Source organism: Falco cherrug, chromosome 7 (assembly GCF_023634085.1).
Source record: "Falco cherrug isolate bFalChe1 chromosome 7, bFalChe1.pri, whole genome shotgun sequence".
Classification (NCBI taxonomy): domain Eukaryota; kingdom Metazoa; phylum Chordata; class Aves; order Falconiformes; family Falconidae; genus Falco; species Falco cherrug.
In genome coordinates, this window is record NC_073703.1 from 22,040,983 (window position 1) to 22,058,573 (window position 17,591).

At 36.1% G+C, this 17,591-nt stretch overlaps 1 protein-coding gene across 3 annotated transcripts in view; it reads right to left on the bottom strand.

Annotated features, from left to right (window-relative positions):
* The window catches only part of VPS13C (vacuolar protein sorting 13 homolog C), a 97,294-nt gene that overhangs the window by 36,469 nt on the left and 43,234 nt on the right, over window positions 1-17,591 (bottom strand). For all 3 annotated transcript variants that reach the window (XM_055715787.1, XM_055715788.1, XM_055715789.1), the window contains 16 exons: window positions 15,442-15,598; window positions 14,674-14,753; window positions 13,792-13,851; window positions 12,474-12,639; window positions 11,420-11,536; window positions 10,780-10,883; window positions 10,168-10,335; window positions 9,447-9,751; window positions 8,920-9,064; window positions 7,635-7,791; window positions 6,646-6,773; window positions 5,468-5,637; window positions 4,676-4,914; window positions 2,976-3,205; window positions 2,105-2,197; window positions 708-1,073 (listed from right to left, as the gene is read on the bottom strand). In XM_055715787.1, coding sequence (XP_055571762.1) covers window positions 708-1,073; window positions 2,105-2,197; window positions 2,976-3,205; window positions 4,676-4,914; window positions 5,468-5,637; window positions 6,646-6,773; window positions 7,635-7,791; window positions 8,920-9,064; window positions 9,447-9,751; window positions 10,168-10,335; window positions 10,780-10,883; window positions 11,420-11,536; window positions 12,474-12,639; window positions 13,792-13,851; window positions 14,674-14,753; window positions 15,442-15,598 — 2,685 coding nt within the window. The remainder of the gene's footprint in view (window positions 1-707; window positions 1,074-2,104; window positions 2,198-2,975; window positions 3,206-4,675; window positions 4,915-5,467; window positions 5,638-6,645; window positions 6,774-7,634; window positions 7,792-8,919; window positions 9,065-9,446; window positions 9,752-10,167; window positions 10,336-10,779; window positions 10,884-11,419; window positions 11,537-12,473; window positions 12,640-13,791; window positions 13,852-14,673; window positions 14,754-15,441; window positions 15,599-17,591) is intronic.

A 17,591-nucleotide genomic window follows, 5' to 3' on the forward strand; every position in this document is an offset into this window, starting at 1 on the left:
CCTTCCCACTTTCGGAAGCATGGCGACTTCCCCCAGTTGTATACGGTTAGGTATGCATCCTCCATACTCCGATATGCACATCTAGCAATGAAAAAAGGCTACTTGTATATCCAGTACAGAATGGAGTATGAGGCACATTTGGTACACTGACAACATATAATTAAGCTGTAGTTAACCTACTGCACAGAACAGCTGCACATCTAGTTGTATGAAATTTTAATATGCTGCCTCCGTAAGAGACATAACATCTCAGAATTTACCGTGTCTTGGGGAAAACAGTTGCAATAGCTAGCAAAACAGATATCGTATGATTACAATCCAAGATGCAAAGAAGATTTTTGAGAACATAGCGTAACTTGTATCTTACAAATAAACACAATGCTAGAGAAACAAAGATGGGCAAACAGATAAATATGAATATTCAACTAAGCCAAGCTCATTGTTCATGCAGCAAAAAATGAATATGTGAAAATAATGGAGAAACAGAGAGAACTAGATTATTCCAGTAACATCTGTTATTGATTTTAAAGTTTCCTAAGAACTACATCATGCTTAGCCATACTTGCCTAACTACTAAAGCACTCCTAAGAGCATTACAATTTAAAACTATTATTAATTTAGCACATAGAAATATACTAGAAACTTTCTTGGAACATTATGAAATGTGCAAAAGTGTTTTAAACTGCTAACAATTTGATTCTACATACCTCCAGTGACATATCAGCAGTGACCTCCATCAGCGAAGACCAGTTTTTAAGGACACCTGAAAACACAGATTCCACTAACAATAAAGGGACAGTACGATGACCCAGGCCACATTCCAAGGTGACCTGAACTGATTTCACCACAATGTCGAATTTCTCTTGTTTCAGAACATGTTCCCGGTCCTTAAAAGTTTCTGTTGCTTCTGTAGCTACATCAACACCAAGAAACCAAGCATTGCACTCATCTATAGGCTTCACTTGCCACAAATTCTCAGAAACTTCAGGTGCTCCTCTAGAATCCTCCTCTATTGTTTTGGGTTTTATGGCAGCCATAATGGTCATTACAGTGTTTAAAATTATTGGTGAGATCTTGAACAAAGAACAAAATAAAAACTTTATAGCACAAAACAATTTAAAACTGATTAACATACAAAATATACAATAAACGGAAATGGCAAAGAACTCTTGGGTTCTTCATAAAGGTACACAGCATTAAAGACTCTTATACGAGATGCAACTTCAATTCCAAGATAAAGAAACAGAACCCATTCATGGACTTCCTCTGCTTTTCCCTTCCTACAAAACTTTCCAATTCCTCCCTCACAAGACACCCCCACCCCCGCCCCCCAGCTCAAGAATAAAATTCTCAGATTGCAATTTCACTTTTACTAATACACAGTACTCCCATAACGGCAGTCAATATCAACCTTTTCCCTACTACACTGTGAAATGTGAATTTATTTTTTAAATCTTCAAGGTGTTCAGAAAAGCATGTTTGCAGAGTTATGCGCACCACCATTTCCATTTACAGTACAATACACCCACCAAAAGCTTTATGCTTTAGGAACAATGTACTGTTGCCTACAGTTTAAGACAGCACCACTGACCACAATTTTCAGACCACAAATGCAAATTTCTGAACTTTTAATAGGAGAATTAGTAAACTGCATTCAGAAAGACCTTTACTATAGACACAATTATTAATTTACCTATTAAGAACTAGGTATTTCACATTGCATATCATCCTGGAAATCACATTAACGGCACACACACTTGCATGTATGCTCCTGCTTATAAGCATCTCTGAAGACAAAAACAGTGGTGGTGGTGGCGACAGGGGGAAGGTCTGTTTCATAAATTTGGAAGAAACTGGTAGAAGGAATCCTAGTACCTGACGTATTTAAATTAGTCCTTTTTTGCCAAGAGATTGCCCAAACAAGGAACATGGAATGATTTTTTCCAACACAGAACAGCTCTAAAAAAAGGATAAATGCCTATTTCTGAAATTAAATTAATGGGGAAAATGGAAACTTTAAGTAGCAATACAGAACTTTAAAAAAAAGCATGCTACAGCTTGAGAAGCGCACTTGTTCTTCAGAAGACAGTTTTAATGATCTTACCTTTATAGTAAGTTCTTCTACTGTTACTACCACAGTTTGTAACCCTGAGACATGCACCATATTTTCCATGACCAAAGAACATGGTCGTAACACCTGAGTGAAAAATATAATTTTATTATTAAGGTAACTCCTGGAATCTAACCTGTTCAAATGGTCTTGTATTTTTTAATGCCATAGGCCAAAGGGATGCTGATTCCATAAAATAGTATGTTTCAAAGTAACAGCATTCTTTCCACAGTGTTACTGTACCTCATTCCAGCATCCAAATTTGCACAAGAACAATTTTGTACAGGAAGGTTAAAAGCAGTGAAATAAAAGCTTTTGATGTAAGGCTTAAAAAACAGACCAAACAAAAATCCAATGCACAAAAAGACTGATGGTATAGTCAAAAAAACCCTGAATCCTTTAGAAAACTAAATGCAGAATGAAAGATACCATGTGTGAGATGAACCACACAGGCCACCTTTGTGGCTCACTGATCGCTACCAGGAATGAGTAGAAGTTCCAAGCAACATGCTAATCAGCATACTCTACTGCAACAAGTGAGCTGACAAGCAATAAACAAAAGTTGCAGAGAGATATTCTTAGTCTTCAAAATCCCTCATACAATTTCTTCACTAAAAACTTTAAATTTAATTTAAAAATGCAGCACACAACTTTTAGACAGAACTCTACATAATGAAGTCTTGCACCTACAGATGAAAGATTCACCTTTAAAAGCCATACCACAGATGTGCAGTCCCCTCCTGTCTTCATAGCAGTCATGATACAAAACCTGAAATTTCTCAGTGCTATGGATACGCCAACCGAAGGAACGCACCTGCCAACAATTCTCATTACTTATCACATTATGAAAACCGAGTTTTCTTACCGTAGTAACACTTTTGTCTTGTTTTTCTTTGAGAAAGGCACAGGCCAACACTTTGAATCCCTTAACTTGAGCAGTCATCCTCTGTGCGAGCTTTCCAGATGTCAAAGAAAAGTCACATTGGAAGGACACTTTTAAGGCAGGGGCATCCGCACTGGTCAAATTAGCAACAAAAACGATTTCTGGATCCATGATCACAGCTTTTACTGTCATATTTTGCCGTACAGATATTTCTGTGAAAGTGAAACACCCCCTTGAATATCAATCGTTTGAAAGCATTATTATGTACATAATACCCAAGCCATGCATTAAAATTGCTACATAATTTTAGAGGTATAAATTTTACAAATATGTCTCAATTTTTACAGGAATACTTTGCTGAATATTACACAGTGTGCAGAAATCAGCAGCAAACTGGTCAGAAGCCTTGTTTTGAAGAAATTGTTTCAATATTGTAAAAAGACAGTATTAGCTCTACACACTGTAGTCAACCTAAGCAGTGGCTCTACAAAGCCAAGCTGGAAATAGTTATATTCTGGCTGAATGCCTAAAATAACTAAATTCTTTAGAGTGAAGATTTACTAATTAAAACCAAATTAGCAATATTCAATTTGTCTGAATATCCACTCAGTCTTCAAACAGGAGGAGAGAATCGTATTATGTTTATCTCAATTAAAAGCAAGAGTCTCTAACCTAGTGATGGATCAAGTCACTTTGGCCCTCAATGATAGGCAGTGTAGAGCCATGTGATGCTCCTGCACACTGGGACTCATTATATGGGTTACTCACACCTCATACTTCCTGGTAGTACCAGGATATCACACCTATGCAATGGAAGAGGTGCCAAGTTGAGGCTTGGTGCACTACAAGGAAAGCCAAGAAAGCTAGGCATCATGGACTACAGGCAACAACGCACCCTGAGCAGCCCCTGCAAGTGCCATTTTTCTGGAGTGTGTACCATCTCTCCCTCATCACAGGGCTTGTGCACATCCCCAGCAAGGGAAGAAGAGAGGAAGTGAACTTCTGACATCACTAGGGCAATTCATAAAACCTAGGGCTCACTCTAGTACTCTGCCAAGGTCCCCAAAACAGCAGCAGGTTTGTTGGGAACCAGCTAGACAACACAACCCAGACTAGGTCTGACCACAACTAAGGCAAGCCTAACAATCACTTAAAACCAAATAAAAAGAACCTCAAACACGGTGTTCCTTGCCCTTGTTTCATCATGCTTTACCTTTAGTCTTCAACCAAAGAGAGGAAAGCTGTTCATCAAAAACTCAAGTCTTCCATTCTGAAATAACCTAGTTTCAAAATACACAACTTGCAGAAGTAAAGGTAAGACATCACTCACCTTTAAAGAGTAAGTTGTTCTTTTTACTTCCTTAATTACTATCTACACGGCACTTTTTACCCTAAGGATGCTTCCTTTGCAACATTACACAGGTAAAAGTCCTGTTTAGCATGAGTGACTTTCAATATTTAGCTCTGTTGGAGAGCACAACTCCACTACTTAACACAGCAGTTTTAGAACTACTACTGCTTACAACAATCTATGGTATCAGTGCCCAATTTACACATTGTGAAGAATAAACTCATTTCTTAAGCCTGATAGCAAGACAGTATCTTGAAAACTTTTGGATGATTTATTTTCAGTACGAGGTCTGTAAAGGAGGGGAGTGGGGGTGGAAATCAGTTTCACAGACCTGTTTCTGTCTTGGATTTCCCAGAAGCAACATGCTTTAATTGGAACTGTGCAGATCTTTCAGTTGAGGATGCTGGCATTGAGTTAATGAAAAAATCTGCTACTGTCAACAAAAACTCCATACTGGCACATATGTATAGCTTGTCAAGGAGAGCAATTACTTCAGTTCCATTTTTATCCTGCTTGTAGTTTATATCTATCATAGAACTGTCATTTGTGTCATCTTTCTTGTCTATCATTCTGGAAAACAAGTTTCATAAGATACATTTCAATCATCGTAACACATACATCTAGAAAAACGAGCAATGCATAAGTAGTGCCATTTTTTCCCCAGTGCCATTTATAAATAACAATTACAACACAAACAATCGGCGTTCCCTCCAGAAACAAGAAGGTTTCTCTAACACAGGAGTCATTTCAATTTAAAATGTGTGCTACAGTTTTGGAACTACCTATGTAGCATGTAACAATCAGACTAAAAAGTTTCCATGCATAGAGCTCTCCAGCTGAGGCTGGCTGCTCTCTACCCAGTTGTTCTACATAGTTTACTCAAGCCTCCCAGGTACATCTTTTTTTGTTGTTTTGGACAACCTGGGAAATCAACATATAAAATAAACTTGCTTAACATTATTCAGATTACATCATTCATTACTGTAGTGCACACTATGACAGGCAACAACTGACAGCCCTACTAAGTTTTATCAATCCCATGTGAAACATAGTATAGAACAAGGTAACAACCTTCCTCACAAGTTGCATGGAGTTTTTTCATGTCTGATGTGCTCAAACTTACCTTGCAGTCACATTCTGAATTCCTTCTCTGAGATCATCCAGGGTACACGCCTTGAGTTTAACACTAATATCCATTGAGCCATCTGAAAACATCTTCCCTGATGATGCCATGAGATGCAATCGGAGTTCACCAAGGCGTAATTTGTCACTATGCAGTGAAAGCAGGGACTTCTACATAATGAGACATAGTAGGACTAGTTATTACGGAACAAATAGGAACATTTCCCTTACTGCTAGCCACGTGCATTTTGATCCATGAATTGAAGGATCTGATTAGCCTGTTGCTGTCAGTCCTCCAATCATACAAATTAGTCCAAGAAACTCACTGAGAAAACAGAAAACGGGTTGTAACAAAGTTGTTTCTTTACCACATTTCTAACAGTTGTTCAGAATGCATGACCAAAGGATAACCTGTCTGAACTCTGAACCTCCTACCAGAGGATCCCTCCACTCCTACCACACTAACTTATTTACAAACAGGACCTGAGTAAAATGTGGAAAGTGTATGAAGAAATTAAAATGGTCCCATTACAGTGTACTTTTTCCCCCGTAATGCTCGTTTTGTGCCCCTCATACAAAAAGCACCACAAATTCCCGCACTACAGTTATTTTAAATGCAAAGCTACCACATCTTCACTATATACCAAGACTAACAAAGCAAGCATCTTCACTTCTGGACAAAGCATATTAAGTCATAAAAATAAGGCAACATTGTACATTTTTCTCTTCCATTTTCTGCACAAGAAGGATGTTCATTATTGCTCACCCTCAGGGATATGAGAAGGAAGTATGGGCTATGTTCACCTTGGCTCTGCTTACTGACTGTATAGGTAGCATGCACAGAACTAGCATCATCTAAAGCTAGCAATTCCTGCTTTTCAAATTTTCATTTTTATTTTGGATAACTGGAATCAAGGCTTGAATGACCAAATCAAATGGTGGGTTGTTTTGGTTGGTTGGTTCATTACTTTTTTAGGGTCATTTTTATAAATGCACTTACAGACATACTCTGCCCATAAAGAAACAAAGTTCCAGGATAAATTGCATAAACTCCATAGAGTAAGCAATACAATGTCAACAAAACCAATGAAACTCTTTGTTTTACTATCCTGAGTTCTGTCTATGTGAGAAGCATTAAGTTCCCCACCCCATCTCTATGGTAAAAGTTTTGTCACAAACCTGATTTGTATCACTATTGTAGAGAGTTACTGAAAGTGACTCAAAATTGAAGTCAAATTTAAGCGTTGTATAGCATTCCACAGAAGACTGAACTGCAGAAGCATCTTTTTCTCCAAAAGCAAGACGACCTGTCAGTGAAAAGAAAGTATTTTTATATTTCTTTATAACACTGGGCTTGGGGGTGGTTTTCTGGGCAAGGCAGGGGTGTGGGGGTGTTTTGTTTTGTTTTGGTTGGTTTTGTTTGTTTGTTTGGGGGTTTTTTTAGTTAATATCAGACAGTCACAGAAAGAGGAAAACCTCTAAATTTGGAAGACTATTCAGATCAACAAGCACTACTCTTTACTCAATAGCACTCTGTTCTATTTAATGCATGCTAAAATTACCTAGCACAGAGTGGTTTAATAAAAAAAAAGCTGTCATTAATTTACTGCAGTTCTTCATTTGCTTTGATGGAGAACTACAGAAAACACTGAGACTGCTCAAGGAGTTTGCACTATTCTTCCTTCCAGTTTCTTCTGATAGCATAGCAATTCAACTATTGGCTGAACAATAGTTTTTTGACACTAAGAAAGTTAAATTTTGGACAAAAAAAAGACTTTGGCAAAGTTAACAGTATTTCATTCACAGACTTACACTCTTTACATTATCACACTATTTGAATACTAATAATATCTAGATTGTTGTAACTGTGCATTAACATTATGCAGTAGTTGGTTTGGCTTTTTTCTTTTTTAAACTACCTGCAGCTGAAGAGTACCATCCTATAAGAGATGAATCACAAAAAACACACTACAAAAAACTTTTGATCATCAACAGCTCACACTACATGTATGTGCATACATTATTTATAACCTTTCATGTACACAATACATACAGAATAATTAAGAAAAAGATTTTATTTACACATTTAAGTGCTTGAGATAAATACGATTTTTGAATTTGCAAATTGCCCTCTGCCTAAACATATGTAGCTTTTGAATTGAACATACCCTCACAGAAATCAGATTCATTTGGAACTTTCCCTTTTTGAAGTATCTGTGTATCTTCAATGTTCTCTTGCACAGTAGTTGGCTGGGAAGAAGCCCCTCCAAGGTTTTCAAGTAAAATTTTCATGACCACAGTTAGATCATCTTCACTGAGTGCAATCTGTGAAGTGATAAACCCGCAACTTCATTTTTGGTGACAGTACTTCTTTCTAACACAGTATGCAAATGTTGAGAAGTAACAACATGCTGCTTCCACCATAAACAAGCTGTCTAGTCAAAATGATCCTGGCCAAAACACCCAAAATAATTTGCCCATTTTTCCTAAAATATCATTTGTTACTTGTTAAGAACAAGAGTTACACCAAGAACTAACACTCCACACGATAAACACTTTCTAGTCTTGTAAAGGCTCTTTGCCTGCTAAAAATATGAGTAACTGATGATAATAAGCCCTTCTTAATAATTCAGTAATCCATAAACAAAACCAGATAACATTAAATGCAAAATTTACATCATATACACTAAAGCAACTGTCATTCAGTAGGCCTTTAAAGAGTTAATTAAACCGAATCCAACTATCACATAACATGATCATGAAAAAAAGCAGTATTAAGTGACAAAATGTAGTCACTTAGCCCGCAATACAGTGTTAGAATGTTTTTTCTACATTTATTTTTTTTTACTGGTACTGCTCCACTACGTTAATCATCTGTGCTTCACCAGTGCTACATTTGGCCACAGCACAGATTCAGGAGTTAAACAGGGATCATGAACAACTAAAAGGCCCCTAGCCCATTTTTACACACTTAAATCCATACGGTTAATGTAGGAAAAGAGAAAGTAAAGGCCTCCATCTGCAAAGATATGAACCATACTACTTAACTGTTGCATACTGGAGATCCACATCTACCCTTTTAATTTCTAATAAACCTACTTAAATGCTCAAATAACCTGAATATTACAGATTAAACAATATAAAATCTTAAATCTAGATTTTAAATGCTAACTCAAAGACAGCCTCAATGACTTTACTGACTGTTGAGTCGAAGGATAGCTCCAACAGACCCACAGAAAAGTAAAAAATAGGTTTTATTCCATTTGCATGCTGCTACACCAAAATTAGTCACTATACGATATCAAAACTCCAATAGACCAATGAACTGGACCGTCAAGCTGGAATCTTTTAACATTCTGTAAAGAATACAAGTTGCAACGAGTTTACAAGCATCTTAACTAGGTTATTCTTATTCTGAGAAAATATCTAACTTTTGACATAACTTTGTATTACCTGCATTGGTTTTAGGTCTCCTTTGATACCAATTGTTGGGGTTTTATGATACCAAGTTGCTGCTAAATTTCTCTGGACCAGTAAAGTCAAACTCACAGGACACAGAATTTCATGAAATGGTTGAGAATCTGTGGATATAACACACCTACAAAAGACAGTGGCAGAGAAAAAAAATGTTTAGTAGTTGCAGAATATAAAACAATATCATGTAAATCTAGCAGAATTATACATATACTTTTTTCTAAATTAGTAATAATGCATGCTTACATGCACTTACACCCAGGTATGCACTTAAGATGAGCTCAGTTACTGTCCTATCATTCCTTTCTTTCCAAGAAGTTTGAGACAGGGACATGTGTCCCTATCTAAAAGCACTCTCAAACTTAGTCTGGGGGAGTGGGCTTGTTTAGTTTTAGTATTTTTTCATCACCTATCATCTTTAAAAACATAGAACAATGCTGTATATAGAATATGGACCTGTTTTCTTTACAAACACTTTTCAATTCAGAAGAAAACTCCATGTATACCTTGATAATTTCAAATGACTTAGTTGCACATCCATGTTGTCAATGACTGGAGGAAGAGGAGATTCATCTGAAGACACCAGCTTGAATTCATTCTGAACTCTGATTAAGCCAAGATCAGCTACCAAAGCATTGTATGAAGTTGAAGACTCAGGAACAACTATAACTGGAGCTTTCAAGTTGACATCCATTAAGAGGCGGAAGCTCTTTTTAGCAAAGTCTTTCATGCTGGAAGCAGCCTTTTCTGCTGCCTGGACAGTAACTGCAGTCAGGGCCTCTTGTGCCGTTTGGAAATTGTTTAGGAAGTTCTGTTGACAGGCAGTGAAAAAAAGTAAGAGTTCTATGACAGCAAATAAACCTCTCAAAAAAGACAAGCCTCCGACAAAACGTAAACTTAAGCAAAATAGTTAAACTGGCAGAAAGATAGAACTTCTAATGCAACCATGGAAAAGAGCAAAAGGTTAAAATCATGCACAAGCTGAGACGTTGCTTATGTATTTAATTTTTAAGGTATTATTAAAGCTATCAATTCAAAATTTGTTTTGTCATCCTCCTTACTCCTCATTCTTCTATGAGGCAGTAAAACTTAAGTGACACTTCAACAAAATATTTCTATACGCTTGTGCATCAGTTCACGCAAGGTACAAGTCACAAAGAACAGATTATGTTTTATTTTATTAAAAAACTTATAATGTCAAGTAAGGAACTGAAACCAATGTCTTACCAAGAGAGACAGGAAGAATCTATGTAGGTAAATTATTTGGATGCAGCCTACTTTCAGAGACATTTTTCCATCCACCCTTGACATATCAGCATAAGCTTCCCCTGCGGTAGCATCTGGATAAAGTGACATGTGAAATCTAAACACTTCATCTCCCATTATGGAGACAGCCTAGAAGATTAAGTCCATATAGTTAACACTCCCAGGCAGTAATATGTGATAGAATTATTGCTTAAGTTATCAAACAAAAAATATTTCCACAAAAAGATCAAATGCAACTTATCAGCAATAATTGGACACATATATGCTCAGCACAAAAGGAAATTAAATCAGCTGTTCTATAGTATATGTTTTCTCACATGGTTACCTATAGTCCCTTTACATTTAACCCATGCAACTCAAGCGCATCAGTAAAAACATGATTAAAAAGAATTAAATATTTTAGGGAAGCACGTTTTTCTTCCCTGAAATAAATGAAATGAAACAATGGAATTTTGCTTAATATTTGATACATTACATTGCACTTATTATACAACACAGCAAATAAACTACAGTGCTGTCATTAAATAAAGAACAAGGTCTTTTTGTTTGTTTACAATCTGCACAACACATCACCTTTTTATGGACTGTTTTTGGATCAACATTTGTAATAACAATGTCCTCAAGTCTGGAGAACACTTTAATCTTTTTAGGTTTCATAGCTATAGATGCATCCATTCCTGATTTGAGACAAAAGGAAGAAGATAGCCATTTGTTTAAGTGCATTTATTAAATAAACACTTTTTAAAAAAGAAGCATCATTTATTACTGGATATAAAGACTAAGAGGAGCTTAGAATCCAGTATTCTACTCTATAATAACTGACACTAAGCCCAAGACAGAAGTCATGACTTTACTACATATGCCAGCATAAACTGACTCTAAGACTAGAGTGAAAATTCCCAACACTATCTAAGATCTAGCTATTAAAAAAAGAAAGCTTCTGTTATTTATAATGTAGTGCCTTCATTTCTTTTAGTTTTACTCCACTTAAAAATTAATTGCTTTCTTTTTCAGGGTTAAACATTTTCTTGCCTCGCAGGCATTTTGGCTACTAAAATAATTAACCACCATCTTATGCAATCAAAAAGTATTCAAACATATCTTACAGAGACATATGTGGTGCACACACTAGCCTTTCAGAAGTGAATGGAGGGGAATAATATATTTCTTGCTACAATCAGCTACTCTATTACTTAAATAAAAAAACCCTTACCTTGTATTCTAATGTCTGCAATGCTACAGGTCTGATCACACACTGTAATACCGAATGCATTTAGCTTTGCAGTGAGTTTTAATTCACAGATATCATCACGGGCTGCATTACTGGGCACTAGGTAGGAAACACAAGAGACAGACAAAAACTTCTTAAGCTAATTGCTTACAACAAATGTTAGATAATTGTACACATATAAACTATTCAAAAAGCAACCTGCACTTACTCCCTTAAAGTTACTGCTAATTATAGAAAAGTCACCAACTAACACAGGCAAACAGCAATCAAGACTATGTTTTCTCTCCTCATAAATACCTAGTCTTCATGCGACGGTATGCCGAATACAGCATACATTTCATTATTTGGAACACGATCTCACATGAGAAATGTTCCTTTCTTTATAGAATAGCAGTGCCAATTTTGGCCTATCAAGTGAAAAAAGTTTCTGCAGCAAATTGAAGGTGCCTGTAGAACACAAAATCTGCCAGCCACTGTAAACTCAGTCCCAATAGATTTAGGATTAGAAAACCTTGAATTTCCCTACAAATACAAGGATCAACCACACAGGACCTGATGAAACATTCTTATGCAGCTTCCATAGAAAAACACGTACTATTTCAAAGTTATAGCTACTAATTATTCAAATAAGCACAACACCTTTCAGTTCATAACTTCTCTTTGCTTCCCCCAGGGCTCAGGAATGTTTCTTGTCAGCAATGTAAGCAACTCTTTAGAGCCTTCAGATTGGAAAGCAACTAAGTTGTGACACCAATGCTTTGGAAAAGCTTTGGTTTTGTTCACTGCAATATCATTTAGTCCACTTTTATTACAGAAGTCAGACCACTACCTAGGAGAAAAGCTATATTGACTAAGGAGAATGTGTAAAACAAAGCGACAGCAAAAACATCTGGCTTTTCTTTCTTAAAGAAGATTATTTTCTTCCTTGTTTTTCTCCAAACAGATTGCAATGCTGTCACCTGAAATGGCATCCTTTGAAAGCAAAGGCTAGATGCTGTTAAGCAACAGAAGTACAGGCTTTCTAATACCACATTACCTGCTCTAAGAGTACTGCCTTTTTCTTGTTCTTTTATTTGCGGCTTGTGGTCTGATGTTTTATCAGTGCTGGGAAAACCACCTGATGGAACACTGAATGTAAGAAAACTTATGATGGAAAGCAAAGCTTCTGTGTGAAGTACTATATCCAAAGATGAAAAAGTGACCTAAAATGAGGGCAAGCAGACAAAGTAACATTGTTATTTAGTAGCAGTCTATTGCATAACAACTCATAGTTATTGTTGCAGAATTGAGAAAATAGTGTCTTGCTCAAGTTTCTCACCCTTTCAAATTTCTCCAGTATCTCACACTTCTACCTCCTTCAACTTAACACCACACAAGCCCCCAAACAGATGATAGAGCTGTGGAAGCAAAGCTTAAAACTGCAACAGAGGAACTGTGCCTATCTAGAAATTGATGCTACATGTAGTTATGCTTTTTCAGTAAGCTCTCAGTTCTGCTGCATCTCATTGTGAACTATTGAGCACTCTGGTTGACACCTTCAGAACTGCGTACAGAGGTATTTTAGCAGGTATGATACAACAAAACATCAAGACTTGCACAAACACAAAGTACTCAAGTAGCAACTATCTAGTCAGTATTACTTAGTGAAACCCAGCATCACCTAGCTGACTTCTTAGCCCAAAGCAACTCTTGATAAATGGTTTTGCTGATGCATTATGGGATGTCAGCATTATTGACTCTAAACAGTCCAGCCACTTCAAGTTCCCCATATGGCTGTCAAGAAGCAAGCTGCACCCACCACTACTACTTCAAAGGAACCATTTTAAAAGCAAAATGACTCTCTTGCTTCAAAAGTCACTGAAGCCATGGAAAGCTACACATGAATGGTTGCTTTCAGGAGAAGTAGAAAAGGACTGATTAAACACAAGACCTCTGAAAATACTTTTGAAATTTCACTGTTACAAACTTTCAAGCTCTGAAACACAAGGCCTTGGTTTCACAGGCTGCTAAGTGTCACTGCAGAAATAATACACACCCAACAGGCCTCAGTTAGAAATAAGTACTTATAAATTTAAACTAGCTACAAATGTACAGCTTCTAGTTAAAAGAATTAATACACTAAATAGTTCATTAAAAAAAGAAAATAATTTATTCTCCTCCTGGATTTTTCTTTGAAGTAGTTAAAAATAAAGCATTATAAGCTTTAATGATGAAAGAGTCAAGTTTTCGTTTTTTAGGTTGGTGGGGGTTTTTTCCCCTCTTCAATGAAAAGAGAAAAAGAGGGCAACTAACAAGTTTACACAGCTGTTACTTTGCAAGAAGCTTAAAAAAAATTAAATACATCCAATACTTACATTAATGTTTTGCTTGGTACTTCCATAAGTAGTAACAAAAGCTGGTCCATCAACATCAGCCTAAAGGAAATAAAATAAGCCCAAGCACACACTCAGTCTCTACTGAATTAACCAAGTTCATTAACTGAATTAACTGAACAAATTGAATTTATCACACAAACACATAAGGATTATTCCCATTGCAAAGGAAAACAAAGGACAAGAAACAAGTTCTCTAAATAAGGCACACAAGTCAACAAGAAGGTGTACTCACAACACTCAGTGACATTTTACAGCACATATTTTGTGAAAGTTCAACTGGCCAGTTACAATTTTCTCTCTTACCTAGGATCTATTTAAACTGGATCAATTTACACTTACTCTGTCACGTTTCTGTATATCTAATAAGAATCAGGTCATTATAGATAAGAATACAACTACAACCTACCAGATTCCCAAGTATTCATGCGGTTTTTGAAAGGCACTTTTTTTAAAAAAAAAAAAAACAACAAACTCAAGAACTCCAGCTCATACCACTCCTCAAATGCTAGTTTTACCACCTGTAGAGAGCCACCTATCACTTACATAGGTAAAGACTATCTCACCTATTAAGTTTCACCAAGATACTTCTCTGTATCATTCACAAAGAAGAACGTATACAAACATTTTGCCTCACCAGTGATTTCAGTAATTGTGTTGACTTAATGAAGCAAGCACTGTATGGAAGCAGTGGAGAGTGAAATTAAATGGTAAGCTGAAATATAGGTATTTGGGAGAAGACCTAGATAAGTTTTAGATACAAATCCTACAGGTTTTAAAAGAAGAAAAAAAATTTCTGACGCAGACTAAGTATGGAAGCCTTATTTTACTCCCCATATAACCTTAGTTAAAAGGTACTGAAACCTTAATGTATTCCATTTTCAGAAGATGTTCATCTGTCTCACTTGAAGAATTAATAATGCAAAGAGGATCTCCTTTTGTGTCTGCAAATAAAGAAATAAAACCGTAAAGTATTCCCACTCAGAAGCTTTACTCCACCTTTGGAATGCCTCCATGCTAATTCTCAATTATATATAATGATATACTATTCTATAAACATCGCTTTTCACTGAGAAGCTGCAGATTAAGCATTACCTTGTGAAATAGTGTATTCACTTTTTTTTAATTAAACTACTCAAAATTAACTTGATCCTGATATAACATTCAAAATGGGAAACTTATTTTCCTATAATTAGTTTTGCATTCCTATCTTTAGGTTTTTATATTCAAAACCATACTTCTTCACTTTGAACACATGGCTATTGCAGCTATTACTTGAATATCACTTTGTTACCCGGCCAACCAAGGATGCTGATCATAAAGCACAGATTCAGAAGCCCATCAAAACACTCTGAACAGATAGAATACTTCTCAGGAATGACCATTCATACTCACAAGTAGGCAACTAATTCAAATAAGTTAACTCAAACCAACTCCAGCAACAGGAGTATAATTTGGTATCAGGTAAAACAGATTAATCTGTATCACACAGGACATCATTAAATGGATTTGGCATGTAACCTCCTGCCATTCCCCCCCCTTAATTTTTTCTTTTAACCATCCTATCCTATTGCTACAAAAGCTGATTGCACACACTGTACTGACTGCATACCATTTTTGTAGAAGACTTACCACTTATTTCAATGCATCTCATAGTAATTTTTTTCAGATATGCTGCTGCACTCAATTCATGATTTTTAACTTTGGTTTCAGTTCCAAGCTGTAGCACAGTTAGAACATGTAATGGGTATCTCTCCTTCTGAACCTGCTTCATCAAGGTTATTACAACCTGGAATGGGGAAATGGAAATAAGTTCACTATTTCAGTGAAGCTGTCCAGATGATAGAGCATGCAGTTATAATGGGCCATTATCTCCTCAGCTAAGCTTCAAGAGTAGTATTAATCTAGACATTTTGCTTTTTAACAAAGAGAACCCACAACAGGAGTTTGTTAAAAGATTTTTTTCCCCTCTCTCTCTCTGTTCCTCTTGGCTGAGCAACCAATCACTTATTAACTCCAACAACAAAACAAAAATCCCAGGTCTATTAATTTGGCTATAATTTAATTTTGTTGGCCTAACAGTGTATCTTTACATTGTTAAGCTATGCTTTAATTTTGTAAACAGGCGCTACATACAGAGTCTGAATATGGAAAAAACCGTTACTACAAGTCATACTGGTCTGGAAAGAAGAGCAGTAGAGAACAGACAGCAATGTGAATCAATCTTTGAATACCTGATGCTGTGCAAATAATAATTAAGGACAAAAAAGTTTCAACGTTACAGTTCTTCATTTATAGAATATATTAAGCATTACACCGATTACAACATTGAAAATGAGAAAACTTGAGTTTCTAAATGTAGCTGAAAATTAAAGCAGAACTAGGTATAGTTATTAAAGAGCAATGCTAACTTTAATGCAATTGTTACATGAGGCAATTATCTTACATTCTTGGGAACTAAACCCAGTGCATCAATCTAACAATTTACCACACAAGAAATTTAAAGAATTCAAGTCTTGTCAAATCCTTTCTGCATCATTACGTGGCATACTCTTTGTACACTAACTAATCAGCATTTTGTCATTTATCAGCCAACATATACAGTCCACAGACAATGTGAACCCTACCTCAGTAAAAATTTCCATGTAAAGCACGTGTATTAAACAAGACAGAATTGTTCATAAGATATATTAAATAAGAGAACATGGAACACTACAGCCTAGCCCGTAACATGCCTCAGTCCCACCACTAAAAAAGTTCTTCACAGCCAAGCCAGCAAATCTGTAAGTCAGAAGCGACCAGAGGGACTAGTGATGCACATTGAATAACTACATGCTGGTTTTGTTGACAGGTACCTCATCAGCCAGTCGCAATTGTAATTCTGAAAAAACTAAGAAAACCCAAAACCTGGGATGGTATCAACTTCCTACCTGTCTATACTTCAACTGTGAGACAAATATTTCTGATAACCTTATAAAAACCCTGATTTTTCTTGTATGATTTCGTATCACACACACAGAATATGTTTCCCTGGTGGCCAGGGATAGGAGGGTGTTCCTAGTCTTTGAATGCACTCTCACTCAGCAATGGAATAGTTTCAAGTTTGAAAATGATTTTTTTTTCCTGTCTAAAAAATAGGAACTCAGATTTTGTATTGGACAAGAACATCCACAGAGATTTAGCGAAAAAAAAATACACACAAAAAACCCTGAAAACCAAAAGCCAAACCCGCATACCTAAGCTGTTTGGTCTCACTCTTGAAAAAAAATGAAAGGCCATGCTGAGTTCTTCACATTTAGCATGTCAGACATCTTCAGAGAAACACCATGCTTGGACAATTTCTTATGCATAGCTATCTTTGTCAATTGATCACTCGTGCATTTTACCAGTACTCCATCTACGTCAGACTTACTATCTCTATGGGAAAAATACTAGTTCTAGCTTAACTATTTCACCTGGTTTGTTACTAAGAGAATCATATGCAGTGTTATGAAGGATTAAGGTTTGATGAGTACAGAACATGTAAAAAGTCTGGTTTTCCCTGTTAGATGTATTGTCTATGTTAAATATACTATAAATACAATCTCGCGTAATATAGACAAAAGAAAACAGCTAAAGAAACTGCTTAAGAACCTAAGTTCTGGGGGTTTTTTGTTTTATTTTTGCTGGTATGTACCATCATCATCTTTAAACAGTTAAAATGGATTTTATAGCTCACTACTTCTAAGAAAAAGACTTTAGTATATATTCAGTAACAATAAATTTTACAGATGGATACATAC